This window comes from Protopterus annectens, chromosome 10.part0 (genome assembly GCF_019279795.1).
Source record: "Protopterus annectens isolate FY-2018-M chromosome 10.part0, PAN1.0, whole genome shotgun sequence".
NCBI lineage: Eukaryota > Metazoa > Chordata > Ceratodontiformes > Protopteridae > Protopterus > Protopterus annectens.
In genome coordinates, this window is record NC_056744.1 from 1,825,553,856 (window position 1) to 1,825,576,365 (window position 22,510).

At 37.5% G+C, this 22,510-nt stretch overlaps 1 protein-coding gene across 1 annotated transcript in view; it reads right to left on the minus strand.

Annotated features, from left to right (window-relative positions):
• Positions 1-22,510, minus strand: part of LOC122814070 (active breakpoint cluster region-related protein-like) — a 1,143,696-nt gene that overhangs the window by 70,512 nt on the left and 1,050,674 nt on the right. Inside the window, exon 17 of the mRNA XM_044086683.1 lies at positions 22,128-22,187. Coding sequence (XP_043942618.1) covers positions 22,128-22,187 — 60 coding nt within the window. The remainder of the gene's footprint in view (positions 1-22,127; positions 22,188-22,510) is intronic.

A 22,510-nucleotide genomic window follows, 5' to 3' on the forward strand; every position in this document is an offset into this window, starting at 1 on the left:
CATCCCTGTAGAGGGCCCACAGAGTGTAAGTGTAACATCACTGCAGAAGGCCCACAGACTGTAAGTGTAACATCACTGCAGAGGGCCCATAGAGTGTAAAATCCCTGCAGAGGGTGCACAGAGTGTAAGTGTAACATTCCTGCAGAGGGCCCACAGAGTGTAAGTGTAACATCACTGCATAAGACCCACAGAGTGTAAGTGTAACATCACTGCAGAGGGCCAACAGAATGTAAGTGTAACATCTCTGCAGAGGGCCCACAGAGTGTAAGTGTAGTATACCTGAAGAGGGTCCACATAGTGTAAGTGTGACATCTCTGCAGAGGGCCCACAGAGTGTAAGTGTAACATCCCTGCAGAGGGCCCACAGAGTGTAAGTGTAGTATACCTGAAGAGGGTCCACAAAGTGTACATGTAACATCCCTGCAGAGGGCCCACAGGGTGTAAGTGTAGTATACCTGAAGAGGGCCCACAGAGTGTAAGTGTAACATCTCTGCAGAGGGCTCACAGAGTGTAAGCGTAACATTCTTGTAGAGGGTCCACAGAGTGTAAGTGTTACATCCCTGCAGAGGGCCCACAGAGTGTAAGTTTAACACCCTGCAGAGAGCCCGCAGAGTGTAAGTGTAACATCTATCTCTGCAGAGGGCCCACAGAGTGTAAGTGTAACATCTCTGCAGAGGGCCCACAGAGTGTAAGTGTAACATCCCTGCATAGGGCCCATAGAGTGTAACATTTCTGCAGAGGGCCCATAGAGTGTAAAATCCCTGAAGAGGGCCCACAAAGTGTAAGTTTAACATCATTGCAGAAGGCCCACAGAGTGTAAATGTAACATCAATGCAGAGGGCCCATAGAGTATAAAACCCCTGCAGAGGGTGCACAGAGTGTAAGTGTAACATTTCTGCAGAGGGCCCACAGAGTGTAAGTGTAACACTTCTGCAGAGGGCCCACAGAGTGAAAGTGTAACATCTCTGCAGATGGTCCACCGAGTGTAAGTGTAACATCCCTGCAGAGGGTCCATAGAGTGTAAGTGTAACATCCCTGTAGAGGGCCCACAGAGTGTAAGTGTAACATCACTGCAGAAGGCCCACAGACTGTAAGTGTAACATCACTGCAGAGGGCCCATAGAGTATAAAATCCCTGCAGAGGGTGCACAGAGTGTAAGTGTAACATTCCTGCAGAGGGCCCACAGGGTGTAAGTGTAACATCACTGCATAAGGCCCACAGAGTGTAAGTGTAACATCACTGCAGAGGGCCAACAGAATGTAAGTGTAACATCCCTGCAGAGGGCCCACAGGGTGTAAGTGTAGTATACCTGAAGAGGGTCCACAGAGTGTAAGCGTAACATCTTTGCAGAGGGCCAGTGTACCACAGAGTGTAAGTGTTACATCCCTGCAGGAGGCCTACAGAGTGTAAGTGTAACATCCCTGCAGAGGGCCCGCAGAGTGTAAGTGTAACATCTATCTCTGCAGAGGGCCCACAGAGTGTAAGTGTAACATCCTTGCAGAGGGCCCACACAGTGTAAGTGTAACATCTCTGCAGAGGGCCCACAGAGTGTAAGTGTAACATCAGGAAGCCAGTGCCAAGCCAACGTTTATTGCGATCTGGTACCTCGGCTTTTCGCCTTCAAATGGATCACAAATTCATTGTGCTGTTAACCATTATTTATACAAACTTTTTTAATTAATCAGCACCAATTAATCAATTAACATTTTAAAGTGCTCTACCATTATTTAATGTCTTTACAAAAGTTCTTGACATTAAAAACAAAGTATTAATAATTTCAGTTTCATAGTTATTATTATTACTACATTACTATGTTACATATATAATCAGTCTTTATTTAAACATCAGTATAAATTAATGAAAGAGAATACTTCCAAGAAATTTTTTCAAGTATAAAGGAAATTAGTAAAGAGCAGACTCAATATAAACTAAGAAATAGACAAGATAAAGGCAACTTCTATATATTATTAGTATAAGTATATGTATGGACAACTATTTAATTTCTATTATGCTAACTTCAAGTTTTGTATTTTAATATATGTAATAAAAAAGCCCGCGAAACCAACGGACACAACGCAGTCTTTCAGCGTCTTCAGGGGAACGGGAAAAGAATCGTACTAAAAATGTGACTTTTTCAACTTCTATTAATGGACAAAATGAATTTGTAAATGATAATGGCTCGTCCTCTAATGTTAATGCTGCTGATTCTTCCTTTCAAACCAACAAATCTGGTCGAGGTAGAAATGGAAGGAAGGGAAGAAATCGGTTTAAGGAATGAGCCAGTAAGTTCTTTAAATGCTAACTGTTTACATGATGATGGCTTGTGTGTGGTTAACTTATCTAGCTTGGTTATTGACCAAGCCATGAATTCAGTATTATTGAAGGGGAGTAAATTTATACCTACGTTTTTTTCCTCTTTGAGTGACATTTATTTTGACCTTAAAAAATTCATTCGGAAATTATACTTGAAAGTTTTCTTTTACAATGAGAATGACATTGGTACTGAAGAAAATGATGGGATGTATAATACTAATAGTTCTGACACTATTACTGAAAATGTTGAGAATGAATTATTAAATCTATCAATTTATGACTATGAAAATGCATCCTTTGAGTTAACTAGTGAAGATGTCCTTGATAATGTGATTGATGGTGACATGTTTGTTACAGGCTATGGTAAACTCACTATTCCGCCCTTAGCATCTGAAAGTACCTTTACACCCAACATTAAAGTGCCAGCAATTTCCACTTTCTTTAGAGTTGTATTTAAGGAGATTTCAGTACTTATGGAAAGTTTAAATAATATGACTAAATATTATAATTTAAACAAAGAAGAATGGATGGCCCTTAAATACTTGAAAAAAAAAAAAAAAAAAAAAAAAAAAAAAATTAAAACAGATTTCATTTTTAAAAGTGCAGATAAAGGTGGCAACTGGGTCATACTGAATAAAAATGACTACTGTGAAATGATTTTTGATTTGTTAAAAAATCAGGATGAGTACATTTGTTTAAGAAATGATCCTATTGTTGAATATAATAGTGAATTGCTAAATCTGTTGGAAAGAGGGGAGCGCCTTGGTTTTCTCAATCAACATGATGTGGGAAAATTATATGTTAAAAAACCTGTAACACCGACCTTCTATGCATTACCGAAAGTGCACAAAAGTTTAGAGAAGCCACCAGGGAGACCTATAGTTTCAGGCAAAGAATCCTTTTTGAGTAGAGTTAACATTTTTTTGGACTTCCATCTTAAAAATTATTTGTCTAGAATTCCAGCTCATATTTCTAACACTCAAGATCTAATAGATAAAATCAGTGGAATTAAATGGGAAAATAGTTACTATTGGGTAACTATAGATGTGAAGGCACTATATACTAACATCAATAGAAGGTGGGGACTTGAAGCTGTTCAACTAATGTTGGGGGATGGTCCTAGAACCTCCTTTTTGATATTATTGTTGGAATTTTGTCTTTCCCATAACTATTTTTGTTTCAATAAGGACTTCTTTCTCCAGATCAAAGGTACGGCAATGGGGGCTGCTTTTGCACCCTCATATGCCGTACTATATATGGACCATTTTGAAAAATTATTCATTTATTCTACTTCTTTCTATCAAAACAATGTAGTATTTTACAAACGGTTCATTGATGATCTTATATTAATATGTAGTGGTGAAATGTCTGAATTTCTTGAATTTTTTGATGTTTTGAACAGTAATGGTCATGGTCTAAAATTTTCTTATGAAATGGATAGAGTTAAGATCAATTTCCTTGATTTAACTCTCTTCCACAATGATGATCACATAGGATATAGACCATATAGGAAACAGACCTCAGTGAATATGTTTCTACATGCAGAAAGTATGCATCCGGAACATCTGATTTGGTCTCTTCCTTTTGGTGAATTTCAAAGGATTTTTAACCATACAAGTAATAGGGATGAGAGACTTTTGGAATTAAATAAGGTTGAATCCAGACTATCTGAGAGGGGCTATAGCAAGGACCATTTGTTAAACTGTAAAAATAAAATTCTTGGAATTACAAACCACTCCGGTTATGAAGATAGAGTCCATTTGAGACAGGAGAGACGTAATTTATACACTAGGAAAATAACAAGCAAGACTATACCTAGGGTTAGAAACATAGATATTTCAAAAAACAGTAAGTCTAAATTATTTTTTGTCATGAAATATTCTCCCATATCCATAGAAGTAAATAACATCATAAGGAAATATTGGCATCTTATTTGTGAAGATGAAAGTATTGGTGACATTTTTCCCAAACAGTTAATGTTTTCATATAAAAGGGGAAAAAATTTAAAGGAGCTATTAAACTATAATTTTAGTGAGAAATTTAATGTGGGTATTAATAAAAATATTGTAGGTACTTTCTCTTGTGGACAATGTAGTGTATGCAGCAGGGTCCTAAATGTAACTAACATTAATGATATACCTTTTGTAGCCAGACACTTTTTCAATTGCAAATCCACAGGAGTGGTATACCTGTTGGGATGCTCATGTTCTAATTTATGGTATATAGGTCAGACCAAAAGAATGGTTCGAGTTCGAATTTTGGAACACTTAAAAGATATTAGGAATAAAAATGACTATAGCCCAGTGGCCAAACACTTTTTGGAAAAACATAAAGGTGATGCTAGTAGTTTAATCTTTTGTGTATTGGGCCAACCTTTCAGTTATGTAAATGGGGGATCAATTGTCCCGAAACTACTTGAATTGGAGACTAGGATGATACTTAAATTCAAGACGTTGAAACCATATGGACTCAACCTAGAATTAAGTATGTAATATCTTTATGTATTAAATATTTAGAAGTATACTAAATACATATTCTTGTCTTGGTATAATACATACCATTTAGTTAACTAAACATGAGCCATCTTGGGGTATAGGAGCTGTTATTGTTGGAATGTATTTAAAGCTAATTGTCAAATACTAGTTCATAACATTATTTTTTATTACATATATTAAAATACAAAACTTGAAGTTAGCATAATAGAAATTAAATAGTTGTCCATACATATACTTATACTAATAATATATAGAAGTTGCCTTTATCTTGTCTATTTCTTAGTTTATATTGAGTCTGCTCTTTACTAATTTCCTTTATACTTGAAAAAATTTCTTGGAAGTATTCTCTTTCATTAATTTATACTGATGTTTAAATAAAGACTGATTATATATGTAACATAGTAATGTAGTAATAATAATAACTATGAAACTGAAATTATTAATACTTTGTTTTTAATGTCAAGAACTTTTGTAAAGACATTAAATAATGGTAGAGCACTTTAAAATGTTAATTGATTAATTGGTGCTGATTAATTAAAAAAGTTTGTATAAATAATGGTTAACAGCACAATGAATTTGTGATCCATTTGAAGGCGAAAAGCCGAGGTACCAGATCGCAATAAACGTTGGCTTGGCACTGGCTTCCTGTGTTGTTCGTTGTGGAATTTGGTTTACTGCAGTGTTTGTGGATTGTAAGTGTAACATCCCTGCAGAGGGCCCATAGAGTGTAAAATTCCTGCAGAGGGCCCATAGAGTGTAAAATCCCTGCAGAGGGCCCACAGAGTGTAAGTTTAACATCACTGCAGAAGACCAACAGAGTGTAAGTGTAACATCCCTGCAAAGGGCCCACAGAGTGTAAGTGTAACATCTCTGCAGAGGGTCCACAGAGTGTAAGTGTAACATCCCTGCAGAGGGCCCACAGAGTGTAAGTGTAACATCTATCTCTGCAGAGGGCCCACAGAGTATAAGTGTAACATCCCTGCAGAGGGCCCACAGAGTGTAAGTGTAATATCTCTGCAGAGGGCCCACAGAGTGTACGTGTTACAATCCTGCAGAAGGCCCACAGAGTGTAAGTCTAACATCCCTGCAGAGGGCCCAAAGAGTGTAAGTGCAACATATATCTCTGCAAAGGGCCCACAGAGTGTAAGAGTAACATCCCTGCAGCGGGCCCACAGAGTGTAAGTGCAACATCTCTGCAGAGGGCCCACAGAGTGTAAGCATAACATCCATGCAGAGGGCCCATAGAGTGTAAAATTCCTGCAGAGGGCCCATAGAGTGTAACATCCCTGCAGAGGGCCCACAGCGTGTAAGTGTAACATCACTGCAGCAGACCAACAGAGTGTAAGTGTAACATCCCTGCAGAGGGCCCACAGAGTGTAAATGTAACATTTCTGCAGAGGGCCCATAGCATGTAAGTGTAACATCTCTGCAGAGGGTCCACAGAGTGTAAGTGTAACATCCCTGCAGAGGGCCCACAGAGTGTAAGTGTAACATCTATCTCTGCAGAGGGCCCACAGAGTGTAAGTGTAACATCCCTGCAGGGGGCACACAGAGTGTAAGTGTAACATCTCTGCAGAGGGCCCACAGAGTGTAAGTGTTACATCTCTGCAGAAGACCTACAAAGTGTAAGTGTAACATCCCTGCAGAGGGCCCACAGAGTGTAAATGTAACATCTCTGCAGAGGGCCCACAGAGTGTAAGTGTAACATCCCTGCAGAGGGCCCATAGAGTGTAAAATCCCTGCAGAGGGCCTACAGAGTGTAAGTGTAACATTGATGCAGAAGACCAACAGAGTGTAAGTGTAACATCCCTGCAGAGGGCCCACAGAGTGTAAGTGTAACATCTCTGCAGAGGGCCCACAGAGTGTAAGTGTAACATCTCTGCAGAGGGCCCACAGAGTGTAAATGTAACATCCCTGCAGAGGGCCCACAGAGTGTAAAATCCCTGCAGAGGGTCCACATAGTATAAAATCCCTGCAGAAGGCACACAGAGTGTACATGTAACATCTCTGCAGAGGGCCCATAGAGTGTAAAATCCCTGCAGAGGGCCCACAGAGTGTAAAATCCCTGCAGAGGGCCCACACAGTGTAAAATCCCTGCAGAGGGCTCTCATTTCCAGTGCTTATACTTACAATCTCATCCTTTTAGCTATTATCCACAGCTCATGACTACAAGTGAGGTGAAAACAGATGGACTAGCAAGCCAAGAGGTTTATCTGATAACTCATTTCACTTCACTACATATTGATTCAGTGCCTGGAAGTGAAGCACACCTAAGTCTGCTTGTCAGTCTTGCACCCACTCTTGACATCATCAGTGCACAAGATCCCAAAGTAATTAAACTCCTCTGCTAAGGACAGCAGTTTCCACAACTGAAGACAGCACTCCACTTCCAGGTGAGCACCATGACCTCTGACCTCACATTTGGAGGTACTGATTCATATGAAGCAATCTCTCCTGTGCAAATAGTAACATTCTCTATAAACCAACAAAAACTACTGGGTACATATCTAAATTAATTTAGGATCTTTTGTTAGCATGCACACAACACAGATATATGGAGTCTATTAAATATAGTCAGGAAGAGAACTATCACTCTCCAGATCCAACATGAGGCATCAGTATCTCCTGAGGCACAAAGCAGCAGACATGTAAACCAGATCTGTCATCAGTTACTGAGCATAATTCATAATGTGCCAGTGACATCCCATCAGCCCACATGTAGAAGTAAACCCAATCTGTCATCAGTTACTGGGCATAATTCACAATGTACTAGTGACATCCCATCAGCCCACATGTAGAAGTAAACTAGATCTGACATCAGTTACTGGGCATAATTCACAATGTACCAGTGACATCCCATCAGCCCACATGTAGAAGTAAACCCGATCTATCATCAGTTACTGGCCATAATTCACAATGTGCCAGTGACATCCCATCAGCCCACATGTAGAAGTAAACCCGATCTGTCATCAGTTACTGGCCATAATTCACAATGTGCCAGTGACATCCCATCATACCACATGTAGAAGTAAACCCAATCTGTCATCAGTTACTGGGCATAATTCACAATGTGCCAGTGACATCCCATCAGCCCACATGTAGAAGTAAACCCGACATGTCATCAGTTACTGGGCATAATTCACAATGTACCAGTGACATCCCATCAGCCCACATATAGAAGTAAACCCGATCTGTCATCAGTTACTGGCCATAATTCACAATGTGCCAGTGACATCCCATCATCCCACATGTAGAAGTAAACCCAATCTGTCATCAGTTACTGAGCATAATTCACAATGTGCCAGTGACATCCCATCAGCCCACATGTAGAAGTAAACCCAATCTGTCATCAGTTACTGGGCATAATTCACAATGTACCAGTGACATCCCATCAGCCCACATGTAGAAGTAAACTTGATCTGTTATCAGTTACTGGGCATAATTCACAATGTGCCAGTGACATCCCATCAGCCCACATGTAGAAGTAAACCCGATCTATCATCAGTTACTGGCCATAATTCACAATGTGCCAGTGACATCCCATCAGCCCACATGTAGAAGTAAACCCGATCTGTCATCAGTTACTGGGCATAATTCACAATGTACCAGTGACATCCCATCAGCCCACATGTAGAAGTAAACCCGATCTGTCATCAGTTACTGGCCATAATTCACAATGTGCCAGTGACATCCCATCAGCCCACATGTAGAAGTAAACCCGATCTGTCATCAGTTACTGGGAATAATTCACAATGTACCAGTGACATCCCATCAGCCCACATGTAGAAGTAAACCCGACATGTCATCAGTTACTGGGCATAATTCACAATGTACCAGTGACATCCCATCAGCCCACATGTAGAAGTAAACCCGATCTATCATCAGTTACTGGCCATAATTCACAATGTGCCAGTGACATCCCATCAGCCCACATGTAGAAGTAAACCCGATCTGTCATCAGTTACTGGGCATAATTCACAATGTGCCAGTGACATCCCATCAGCCCACATGTAGAAGTAAACCCGACATGTCATCAGTTACTGGGCATAATTCACAATGTACCAGTGACATCCCATCAGCCCACATGTAGAAGTAAACCCGACATGTCATCAGTTACTGGGCATAATTCACAATGTACCAGTGACATCCCATCAGCCCACATGCAGAAGTAAACCTGATCTGTCATCAGTTACTGGCCATAATTCACAATGTACTAGTGACATCCCATCAGCCCACATGTAGAAGTAAACCCGACATGTCATCAGTTACTGGGCATAATTCACAATGTGCCAGTGACATCCCATCAGTAAACATCTAGCTGCACAATGAAGCATGCAAGGGGCATGCGACTGAAATCTGTTTTACAGTTAACACTAACGCATACAGATGTTAAGCAGCAGACTTATAGAGCAACGCATGCCAGCTGTAAGCAGTTCATTTATATTGCTGCCTTTTGTAAATTTATGTTTACCATCTTACATCACATTTTACATCAGTAACACTATGAGCCTAATGTGTTACCTTACAACACATTTTACATCAGTACCACTATCAGCCTAATGTGTTACCTTACAACACATTTTACATCAGTACCACTATCAGCCTAATGTGTTACCTTACAACACATTTTACATCAGTACCACTATCAGCCTAATGTGTTACCTTACAACACATTTTACATCAGTACCACTATCAGCCTAATGTGTTACCTTACAACACATTTTACATCAGTACCACTATCAGCCTAATGTGTTACCTTACATCACATTTTACATCAGTACCACTATCAGCCTAATGTGTTACCTTACAACACATTTTACATCAGTACCACTATCAGCCTAATGTGTTACCTTACAACACATTTTACATCAGTACCACTATCAGCCTAATGTGTTACCTTACAACACATTTTACATCAGTACCACTATCAGCCTAATGTGTTACCTTGCAACACATTTTAATGCATTAAAATCATGCATCACTATATAGAAATTCACAAAACGCATGTGCAAAACACACACACGTATAGAGACACCAGTTATACTGACAAACTGTATGAGAAAACGTGCATGTCATAACAGTGATAGCACACAATAATATGCAGGCACAATACACACACACATACACATGCATGCATACACACACACATACACATATGCATACATACAGCTACATATATGCAAATAGCAACAGCAGTATTTGGAGCCTGTGTGATAAAAGTTGTATGTTGCATCACATTGAAAACATGCAGGATACATACAAGGGCTTTCCCCCTTGTGTCCTGGGCAGAAAACTCTTGCAATATAAAGACATTCTCTATAGCATTTAAAACATAACAATGATTCCTGCCCAGACAAAGCTGTTTTTTAAACTGTCTGCGGATCTGCTTTTGCCTGATAGAATGACAACGAGATTAAGGAAACATAATAAGAATAATCTGTTTCATAACCTGAATTTAATTCCCATTGTCTTTCATTTGCACATGGAATGACAGGTCCCAAATGTAGGTGAGCACATCTTGGCCCAGCTAGTCTTTCAGTTTCACTATGTTCTGGGTAAGATTAACCTCCGTGCAGCTTATTAGTTTAGTGCACCACTCGGCTGCATTCACAATACTTGTACTACAGCAGTCCCATGCAGTCCTAAATCCTGTTACTGACTTTGACTGCAATGCTTCTTCCAGGGGGTTTTCAGTTAGTCTCACTCTTATTACAGAAATAATCATTCCTTGTATCTCATGGACATTCTCATATCTGGCCTTCTTGTTTTGGAGACTGCGTACTATTAGGTGCTTGAAAAGGGTAGCAAGAACTTTTAAGTTTGTCTGCTTAAAGATGTATATAGCTGGACATCTTATGGTCCTTATGATCGCTTTTCTACTACACTCCCATCTTCCTTGTTATGTTCTGTCATCAGATAATGTTTTTCTGAACCATTTTTTCTCTTTTTGAAAGATGTTAGACAATTGGAATGTAGTGATACTCTATGGAATCCATGCACTATGGAACAGGCTTCCCATCCATGTAAAACAGAGTTCATCCCTGGCCTTATTAAAACGAAACCTTAACATGGTAAATTATAAATCTACCCCCAGTCTGAACCCCGTGTACATTATGGACAGATGCCACTGATAAGAAAAGTATTATCTTGATGAGTGGATGGGAAATAGGAAATAGGAAATACACCCCGGGGATCACTTCTGTGTCTCTGATCAACAGTGGCACAGGAAATTAACTTTCTTGGGTGGCGTAAGCCAGGGAACTTTGTTGGCTAGGCTTATGTAGGCCCTCGGGATGATAGCCTAGTACCTACCTATGAACCTATGAACCTATCCTAACACCCCGCCACACAAATCCATAGCTACCTGCCTACTAACATGCTCCCCCATGAAGTTGGGAGTTGAATGGTTTGGGTTGCCCAGCTGGGCTTGCTGGGGCTCTAATGGTCATTAGGGTAGTAACAGCCTCTGATCCTATGAACTTTAAATGCTTCTGTAATGCATTTCTCTGCCTTCTTTCTTCATGAGTATATACGTTAAAGTCATGATGTATCTCTTTGTATGGCTTCTGGCAAACATTGTGCACTGGTTCTGCCTGTCCTGTTACAGTGTTCAAATCTCCAGAATACCATGCCACACTCCAACTCGATACTCACCCACTTCTAGAATAGCATACCACACTCCAAATTGATACTCACCCACTTTTTGCCAACAGGTTTAATACCAATTAATGGCAACTTGTCAATCTAAGGAAATAATTTAACTAGGGAAAAGTACCTGGGTGACATGTTAAATGAAGTGTGTGTGCAAATTAGGATAAGTGAATAAACAAATTCAAATAAAATAATATTGACATACTGTTGGGTAAAGCTGCCTCATAGTTATTCTTGTCTGAGCTTACACTACTGGTAAGGTTTTGTTTGTAATGCATTTTTTGATGTGAAACTTGTTTTAAAGACATATCACTGAAATGGATAAATTTCATGATGTAATAAGCAATGTACATAGTACGTGATCTTCCCCTGAAGCCATATAAACACAGCCTGCACCAATTCCTAGATGGCCTATCCTCACACTTTTCCTGTGTCTGCTCCTTTTGTTAGTCAACTGACTGCACTGACATGAATTTTATGGGTCCCCTTTAAAACATCTAAAACTCATAACATCTAATTTCATAACATTGAGACCAGAACATCTAAAACCCAAAACATCTAAAACCCATAACATCAAACTTCATAACATCTAACACGACAAATCACAAGAAAATAACATCCCCTCCACATATAACGACACCAAACTACCAAACACACTTTTTACTATGTTTCTGCAGGGGGGCTTGATACAGTGGGGTTAGGAAATTAACTTTTTCCTATTGTAGTGCGATTTTGGAATTGGTATATTTAATTTACTGGGGGTGTGGGGGTGCAGGGGGGCTTTCCCCCTGTAGAAACATAGTAAAAAGTGTGTTTGGTAGTTTGGTGTCGTTATATGTAGAGGGGATGTTATTTTCTTGTGATTTGCAGTGTTAGATGTTATGAAATTCAATGTTATGGGTTTTACATGTTCTGGGTTTTAGATGTTCTGGTCTCAATGTTATGAAATTAGATGTTATGGGTTTTAGATGTTTTGAAGTAGACCCAAATTTTATACATAGTGGTGTATGACTTGTACTGTAAGGTAATCTAATTAGCAAATGTATGTATAATTGGTAACGTATATTACTTAGTGTTTGTCTATGTATGTTTGTAATATGTTGGATCTTTTCTCCCCAGGCCTCCACTGAAAATGGGTTTTGACTAAACCCAGAAGGACAAACATGGTAAACAAAAGCAAAATAATATAAATATGAAATAAAATAAAATAAAAATGCTCAGATATCACCTTGCACAAAGAACTTCTGAAATTGATAATGTATAAAATATACATATTTTTTATATTTTGTTACATGTTATTAAGCAGACAGAAACTATCCATCCCTCAACAACCCCTTTTCCCCATTTTTGTGCACATGGGGTCAGGGTATCACTTCACCAGTAACAATCATCTAGAGGCAAGGTTTAGACCACCAGGTGACTACCCCTGTCATGGAAGACAGAAAATATAATTATTTCTAATTACACAGGGTTCAACACTGACAGTTTTTTAGGTTCATAGGTTCATAGGTAGGTACTAGGCTATCTGCCCAAGGGCATTTATAAGCCTAGCCAGAATGTGTTGGCTTTCACCTCCCTTTTAGATTAGTTTCCTGAGCCTCTGTCCAGCAGGGCCATTGAAGTGATTCCAGGGGTATATTTACGATTTCCCATCCATTAACAATTCACTTTGTCCAATCTATTGGATGTATCAGAATCTGTTGTTTCTGTATGTCCTGTATCCATGTTTCCAGTTGTGTGTCAAGACATGACTGAATACATTACAGGCATATTGCCCTCTCTGGCAGAAACGTTCATAACAGATTTATATTAAGAGCTAGTGTACTGTATTCAGAGGCATAACTCAGGGATCCACAGGACATTGCTTACGTTTATTGCTGCAGTTATTAGCACAACTAATCCCCACAGTACCAGAAGCTTTGGTGTTACCAAAATGCAACATTACCCGAGTTATGACAGTGCTATTTTTTTAAGGCAACTGCTCTTGTTAGTCCCCCCGCCCACCGGAAACAGGCTCCAAATTCACGTGAAACAGAGTTCCTCCCTAACACAATTAAATTATAACTTGGCCAATTGGATGGGAAACCAGAAATTCATCCCTGGTTTGGCACCTGTGTCTCTAATGGACACAGGCAACCTGTAAATGGTTCATCTCCAAGGCCCCTGCTTACACTTATCAAGGGTAGCAGAACTTGTCAGAGATTTGGGATGCATGGCTAGGCTTAAAAAAACCCTTGTGGTCATTAGCCTAGTATACACCTATGAATCTATCTACCTATTTCATTTTTAATTTTATTTATTTGTTAAATAGATAAACCCTTGAGGCACAAGCACCTCTTTTCATAGGTGAGCTTGAAACTGTCTGGCAACGTGACTTGTTCATAGTTAAGCAGCAGGCAAACAGAGACAGCGGGAATCAAACTCAGAGCTACAGGACAAAGCTTGTTAGCAGCTTAAAGCCTTAACACTTTTTGCTGAGCTGCAAGATGTTGCATTACATGACTCAGAGGGACAACATCTGCCTGTGCTTTTTATGACCTAAGTTGAAATACTGCATGAAGTTGCCAGAAGGATGCTATAGCTAGCCATTCGCTACTCTCTGTTGTGGAAATATATTTACTATTTCTTTCTTTATTTATTTCTTTATTTATTGGTTGACTGTGAAGTCTGACTGGGTAATAAATATCAATTTCAGTGGAGGCCCAAAGAGAAAAGCACCAGAGAGTTAGATAAACATAAAAAAACAGTAGTATTGATGTAATTACAAAAATATAGACACATAACTACATACAATGGACAGTGAATACATAGGATACAATAAAGCATGAAAAGACGCCAGTAATGTAATTAAAAAATGACAATTAAATATAACAATCATATATTCAAAATCATTAGAAATACAGTCTATTATGCTAAGAAAAATAATAAGTACCCCCCCAAGAATGGGAAGAGGGCAGGTGTTGAGATTTGCATATAGTCATTAAGATGAGCAGTTAGTAAGAATGTGAAGTACTTATAGACGTTAAGATGAGCAGTTAGTAAGAATGTGAAGTACTTACAGATGTTAAGATGAGCAGTTAGTAAGAATGTGAAGTACTTATAAATGTTAAGATGAGCAGTTAGTAAGAAAGTGAAGTACTTATAGACGTTAAGATGAGCAGTTAGTAAGAATGTAAAGTACTTATAGACAAGATGAGCAGTTAGTAAGAATGTGAAGTACTTATAGACGTTAAGATGAGCAGTTAGTAAGAATATGAAGTACTTATAGTCATTAAGATGAGCAGTTAGTAAGAATGTGAAGTAGTTATAGACGTTAAGATGAGCAGTTAGTAAGAATGTGAAGTACTTATAGACGTTAAGATGAGCAGTTAGCAAGAATGTGAAGTACTTATAGACGTTAAGATGAGCAGTTAGTAAGAATGTGAAGTACTTATAGACGTTAAGATGAGCAGTTAGTAAGAATGTGAAGTAGTTATAGACATTAAGATGAGCAGTTAGTAAGAATGTGAAGTACTTATAAATGTTAAGATGAGCAGTTAGTAAGAATGTGAAGTACTTATAGATGTTAAGATGAGCAGTTAGTAAGAATGTGAAGTACTTATAGACGTTAAGATGAGCAGTTAGTAAGAATGTGAAGTACTTATAGACGTTAAGATGAGCAGTTAGAATGTGAAGTACTTATAGACGTTAAGATGAGCAGTTAGTAAGAATGTGAAGTACTTATAGACGCGTTAAGATGAGCAGTTAGTAAGAATGTGAAGTACTTATAGACGTTAAGATGAGCAGTTAGTAAGAATGTGAAGTACTTATAGTCATTAAGATGAGCAGTTAGTAAGAATGTGAAGTACTTATAGACGTTAAGATGAGCAGTTAGTAAGAATGTGAAGTACTTATAGACGTTAAGATGAGCAGTTAGTAAGAATGTGAAGTACTTATAGACATTAAGATGAGCAGTTAGTAAGAATTTGAAATACTTATAGACGTTAAGATGAGCAGTTAGTAAGAATGTGAAGTACTTATAGACGTTAAGATGAGCAGTTAGTAAGAATGTGAAGTACTTATAGTCGTTAAGATGAGCAGTTAGTAAGAATGTGAAGTACTTATAGACGTTAAGATGAGCAGTTAGTAAGAATGTGAAGTACTTATAGATGTTAAGATGAGCAGTTAGTAAGAATGTGAAGTACTTATAGACGTTAAGATGAGCAGTTAGTAAGAATGTGAAGTACTTATAGTCGTTAAGATGAGCAGTTAGTAAGAATGTGAAGTAGTTATAGACGTTAAGATGAGCAGTTAGTAAGAATGTGAAGTACTTATAGACGTTAAGATGAGCAGTTAGCAAGAATGTGAAGTACTTATAGACGTTAAGATGAGCAGTTACTAAGAATGTGAAGTACTTATAGACGTTAAGATGAGCAGTTAGTAAGAATGTGAAGTAGTTATAGACATTAAGATGAGCAGTTAGTAAGAATGTGAAGTACTTATAAATGTTAAGATGAGCAGTTAGTAAGAATGTGAAGTACTTATAGATGTTAAGATGAGCAGTTAGTAAGAATGTGAAGTACTTATAGACGTTAAGATGAGCAGTTAGTAAGAATGTGAAGTAATTATAGACGTTAAGATGAGCAGTTAGTAAGAATGTGAAGTAGTTATAGACATTAAGATGAGCAGTTAGTAAGAATGTGAAGTACTTATAAATGTTAAGATGAGCAGTTAGTAAGAATGTGAAGTACTTATAGATGTTAAGATGAGCAGTTAGTAAGAATGTGAAGTACTTATAGACGTTAAGATGAGCAGTTAGTAAGAATGTGAAGTACTTATAGACGTTAAGATGAGCAGTTAGAATGTGAAGTACTTATAGACGTTAAGATGAGCAGTTAGTAAGAATGTGAAGTACTTATAGACGTTAAGATGAGCAGTTAGTAAGAATGTGAAGTACTTATAGACGTTAAGATGAGCAGTTAGTAAGAATGTGAAGTACTTATAGTCGTTAAGATGAGCAGTTAGTAAGAATGTGAAGTACTTATAGACGTTAAGATGAGCAGTTAGTAAGAATGTGAAGTACTTATAGACGTTAAGATGAGCAGTTAGTAAGAATGTGAAGTACTTATAGACATTAAGATGAGCAGTTAGTAAGAATTTGAAATACTTATAGACGTTAAGATGAGCAGTTAGTAAGAATGTGAAGTACTTATAGACGTTAAGATGAGCAGTTAGTAAGAATGTGAAGTACTTATAGTCGTTAAGATGAGCAGTTAGTAAGAATGTGAAGTACTTATAGACGTTAAGATGAGCAGTTAGTAAGAATGTGAAGTACTTATAGATGTTAAGATGAGCAGTTAGTAAGAATGTGAAGTACTTATAGACATTAAGATGAGCAGTTAGTAAGAATGTGAAGTACTTATAGACGTTAAGATGAGCAGTTAGTAAGAATGTGAAGTACTTATAGACGTTAAGATGAGCAGTTAGTAAGAATGTGAAGTACTTATAGACATTAAGATGAGCAGTTAATAAGAATGTGAAGTTAGAAATCCAACAGCCCAATGCAGATGAAACAATAAAGCCCAAGGAACGATCGTAAAAAACACAGTTTATTACACACATAAACACTACACACCATACATTTTCGTTTATATTCACTTCGTCAGATGTGGGTCAAACTACAATTACCTTTCTACTTATAACCTTCCTGTTTAAAAACAACCAATGACCATCATGCTTTAATTAATTTAAATACTTAATGAATGAAATTCAGTTAACCAAATACACATATCTCCTTTCTCCTAAAAATACAAATTCAACACATTAACCTACAGTCAATATATTATATATAGTGCTTATGAACAATTCATAAAATGTCTTATATAAATGCATGTTAAAACTTTTATTAATATTTAAATAAAAACATGTTTAAAATGTTAAAACCATTTGTAGATACTGCAGACTGCATTTCGAATAACATTGGTTCCCTCTTGTGGTAAAACTAAAAATTACATTCAAAATATTCCCTTTTTAGAAACAAACAAGTTCATTAGTAAAATAATAGAAAGTATTTAAAAATATGTTTAAATATTTTTGCTAGAACTAAAATGGGAAGAAACAAAGTTGATATGACCACTAAAAATAATTTGTATATTCTTCTTATCACAGTTTTGCTGCACAGCTGGGTTTTTGACTATTAACAATGTGAAGTACTTATAGACGTTAAGATGAGCAGTTAGTAAGAATGTGAAGTACTTATAGACGTTAAGATGAGCAGATAGTAAGAATGTGAAATACTTATAGACGTTAAGATGAGCAGTTAGTAAGAATGTGAAGTAGTTATAGACATTAAGATGAGCAGTTAGTAAGAATGTGAAGTACTTATAAATGTTAAGATGAGCAGTTAGTAAGAATGTGAAGTACTTATAGATGTTAAGATGAGCAGTTAGTAAGAATGTGAAGTACTTATAGACGTTAAGATGAGCAGTTAGTAAGAATGTGAAGTAATTATAGACGTTAAGATGAGCAGTTAGTAAGAATGTGAAGTAGTTATAGACATTAAGATGAGCAGTTAGTAAGAATGTGAAGTACTTATAAATGTTAAGATGAGCAGTTAGTAAGAATGTGAAGTACTTATAGATGTTAAGATGAGCAGTTAGTAAGAATGTGAAGTACTTATAGACGTTAAGATGAGCAGTTAGTAAGAATGTGAAGTACTTATAGATGTTAAGATGAGCAGTTAGAATGTGAAGTACTTATAGACGTTAAGATGAGCAGTTAGTAAGAATGTGAAGTACTTATAGACGTTAAGATGAGCAGTTAGTAAGAATGTGAAGTACTTATAGACGTTAAGATGAGCAGTTAGTAAGAATGTGAAGTACTTATAGTCGTTAAGATGAGCAGTTAGTAAGAATGTGAAGTACTTATAGACGTTAAGATGAGCAGTTAGTAAGAATGTGAAGTACTTATAGACGTTAAGATGAGCAGTTAGTAAGAATGTGAAGTACTTATAGACATTAAGATGAGCAGTTAGTAAGAATTTGAAATACTTATAGACGTTAAGATGAGCAGTTAGTAAGAATGTGAAGTACTTATAGACGTTAAGATGAGCAGTTAGTAAGAATGTGAAGTACTTATAGTCGTTAAGATGAGCAGTTAGTAAGAATGTGAAGTACTTATAGACGTTAAGATGAGCAGTTAGTAAGAATGTGAAGTACTTATAGATGTTAAGATGAGCAGTTAGTAAGAATGTGAAGTACTTATAGACATTAAGATGAGCAGTTAGTAAGAATGTGAAGTACTTATAGACGTTAAGATGAGCAGTTAGTAAGAATGTGAAGTACTTATAGACGTTAAGATGAGCAGTTAGTAAGAATGTGAAGTACTTATAGACATTAAGATGAGCAGTTAATAAGAATGTGAAGTTAGAAATCCAACAGCCCAATGCAGATGAAACAATAAAGCCCAAGGAACGATCGTAAAAAACACAGTTTATTACACACATAAACACTACACACCATACATTTTCGTTTATATTCACTTCGTCAGATGTGGGTCAAACTACAATTACCTTTCTACTTATAACCTTCCTGTTTAAAAACAACCAATGACCATCATGCTTTAATTAATTTAAATACTTAATGAATGAAATTCAGTTAACCAAATACACATATCTCCTTTCTCCTAAAAATACAAATTCAACACATTAACCTACAGTCAATATATTATATATAGTGCTTATGAACAATTCATAAAATGTCTTATATAAATGCATGTTAAAACTTTTATTAATATTTAAATAAAAACATGTTTAAAATGTTAAAACCATTTGTAGATACTGCAGACTGCATTTCGAATAACATTGGTTCCCTCTTGTGGTAAAACTAAAAATTACATTCAAAATATTCCCTTTTTAGAAACAAACAAGTTCATTAGTAAAATAATAGAAAGTATTTAAAAATATGTTTAAATATTTTTGCTAGAACTAAAATGGGAAGAAACAAAGTTGATATGACCACTAAAAATAATTTGTATATTCTTCTTATCACAGTTTTGCTGCACAGCTGGGTTTTTGACTATTAACAATGTGAAGTACTTATAGACGTTAAGATGAGCAGTTAGTAAGAATGTGAAGTACTTATAGACGTTAAGATGAGCAGTTAGTAAGAATGTGAAATACTTATAGACATTAAGATGAGCAGTTAGTAAGAATGTGATGTACTTACAGACGTTAAGATGAGCAGTTAGTAAGAATGTGAAGTACTTATAAACGTTAAGATGAGCAGTTAGTAAGAATGTAAAGTACTTATAGACGTTAAGATGAGCAGTTAGTAAGAATGCGAAGTACTTATAGACGTTAAGATGAGCAGTTAGTAAGAATGTGAAGTACTTATAGACGTTAAGATGAGCAGTTAGTAAGAATGTGATGTACTTACAGACGTTAAGATGAGCAGTTAGTAAGAATGTGAAGTACTTATAAACGTTAAGATGAGCAGTTAGTAAGAATGTAAAGTACTTATAGACGTTAAGATGAGCAGTTAGTAAGAATGCGAAGTACTTATAGACGTTAAGATGAGCAGTTAGTAAGAATGTGAAGTACTTATAGACGTTAAGATGAGCAGTTAGTAAGAATGCGAAGTACTTATAGATGTTAAGATGAGCAGTTATTAAGAATGTGAAGTACTTATAGACATTAAGATGAGCAGTTAGTAAGAATGTGAAGTACTTATAGTTACGATGAGCAGTTAGAAAGAATGTGAAGTACTTATAGACATTAAGATGAGCAGTTAGTAAGAATGTGAAGTACTTATAGACGTTAAGATGAGCAGTTAGTAAGAATGTGAAGTACTTATAGACATTAAGATGAGCAGTTAGTAAGAATGTGAAGTACTTATAGTTAAGATGAGCAGTTAGAAAGAATGTGAAGTACTTTCAGATGTTAAGATGAGCAGTTAGTAAGAATGTGAAGTACGTATAGTTAAGATGAGCAGTTAGTAACAATGTGGAGCACTTATAGACACTAAGATGAGCAGTTAGTAACAATGTGGAGCACTTATAGACACTAAGACGAGCAGTTAGTAACAATGTGGCATACTTATAGACACTAAGATGAGCAGTTAGTAACAATGTGGTGCACTTATAGACACTAAGATGAGTAGTTACTAACAATGTGGCGCACTTATAGCTGCAGGCCATCACATACAGGGATGAAGGGGCTCCCTGGATATTCACTACTAGTTTTACTTCCTTCTGCTCATCCCAAGGGAAGTGGCTGGGGGACTGCAGTGACCTGCTACCAGGGAAGTGATTGGGAAAGGAATGCGAAATGTATGTGCATTTGTTGTACCACACTACCTTTAATATCATGGAGGAATAAGCTTCTGAGAGGGTCAGTGGTGATCGTGGTGATTTGTCGTACCACACTACCTTTAATATCATGGAGGAATAATCTTCTGAGAGGGTCAGCGGTGATCGTGGTGATTTGTCGTACCACACTACATTTAATATCATGGAGGAATAAGCTTCTGAGAGGGTCAGCGGTGATCGTGGTGATTTGTCGTACCACACTACATTTAATATCATGGAGGAATAAGCTTCTGAGAGGGTCGGTGGTCATCATGGTGATTTGTCGCACCACACTACATTTAATATCATGGAAGAATAAGCTTCTGAGAGGGTCAGCAGTGATTGTGGTGATTTGTCGTACCACACTACATTTAATATCATGGAGGAATAAGCTTCTGAGAGGGTCAGTGGTGATCGTGGTGATTTGTCGTACCACACTACATTTAATATCATGGAGGAATAAGCTTCTGAGAGGGTCAGTGGTGAGCGTGGTGATTTGTCGTACCACACTACATTTAATATCATGGAGGAATAAGCTTCTGAGAGGGTCAGCGGTGAGCGTGGTGATTTGTCGTACCACACTACATTTAATATCATGGAGGAATAAGCTTCTGAGAGGGTCAGCGGTGATTGTGGTGATTTGTCGTACCACATTACATTTAATATCATGGAGGAATAAGCTTCTGAGAGGGTCAGCGGTGATCGTGGTGGGAGCTAGTACACCCTGCTATCACCCTCATCATTACCTGATATGTAAAGGACCGATGATGTGGCATTGCTTGGAGGGCTCTCTGTTAACCTTTTGGGGACATGTACGTGTTCCAGCTACATGGCTTCTGAATGCCAACAGACTTTAGTTTGCATCTATCCCATGGGTTTAAGATACTATCCAGTGGAGACTCCGATTTGTCTGGGTCTTTTTGGTTGTACATGTAAATGAAGGCAGCACAGCTCCATTAAACTACATTTTCTGTAAAATACCTCTCAACTGTCCCTGATTTTCAGGGATGCCCCTGATTTTGACCCAAATCTTTGCTCTGCCCCTCTTAGTCCCACCTAAAACAGTTGACTTTTGGAGGAAAGGTAGTGAATAATGGGAATGATGAAGAGTTACAGGCTGCGTCACTCCAGAAAAGTATATCAATCCATATGCTCTGATTTTGTCAAGTCTCAAGTTAATAGCACTAATATTTTAAAAGTGTCTCTGATTGCCCCTGATTTTCTCTGCAGTTGTCCCCAATTCTGTTGAAATTTGTCCCTGATTGGTTGAGAGCAAAGAGTCATGGTAGTGACTCTGACATAATTGTCATTTTACAACACCACACAGCTGCTCAGTAACTCTTACCCCATTCGACTGCAACACTGTCCGCTTCCATTCTTTCACCTGTAAAGCCTTTGGGTCCAGCTGGAGAGAAGAAGTGAAAGAGAAAAGTTTATTAAATGGGAAACATGCACACTAGCTGAAGAACAGCAGCACAAACTGACTGAAATGAACATTTCGTACATTTTGCATCTCAGCAAAAAATCAAGCAGCACCAGTAAAATACAGTAAACAGTGACAGTTTTCTCAAGTCAAAGATCATTTACATCTACTGAACTTCTGTAGGTCTATTCGGCATTTTGAGATTTACTATAAATACCATTCCTGAAGCATAGCAATACATTCACACACATACACACACACACACACACACACACACACACACACACACACACACACACACACAC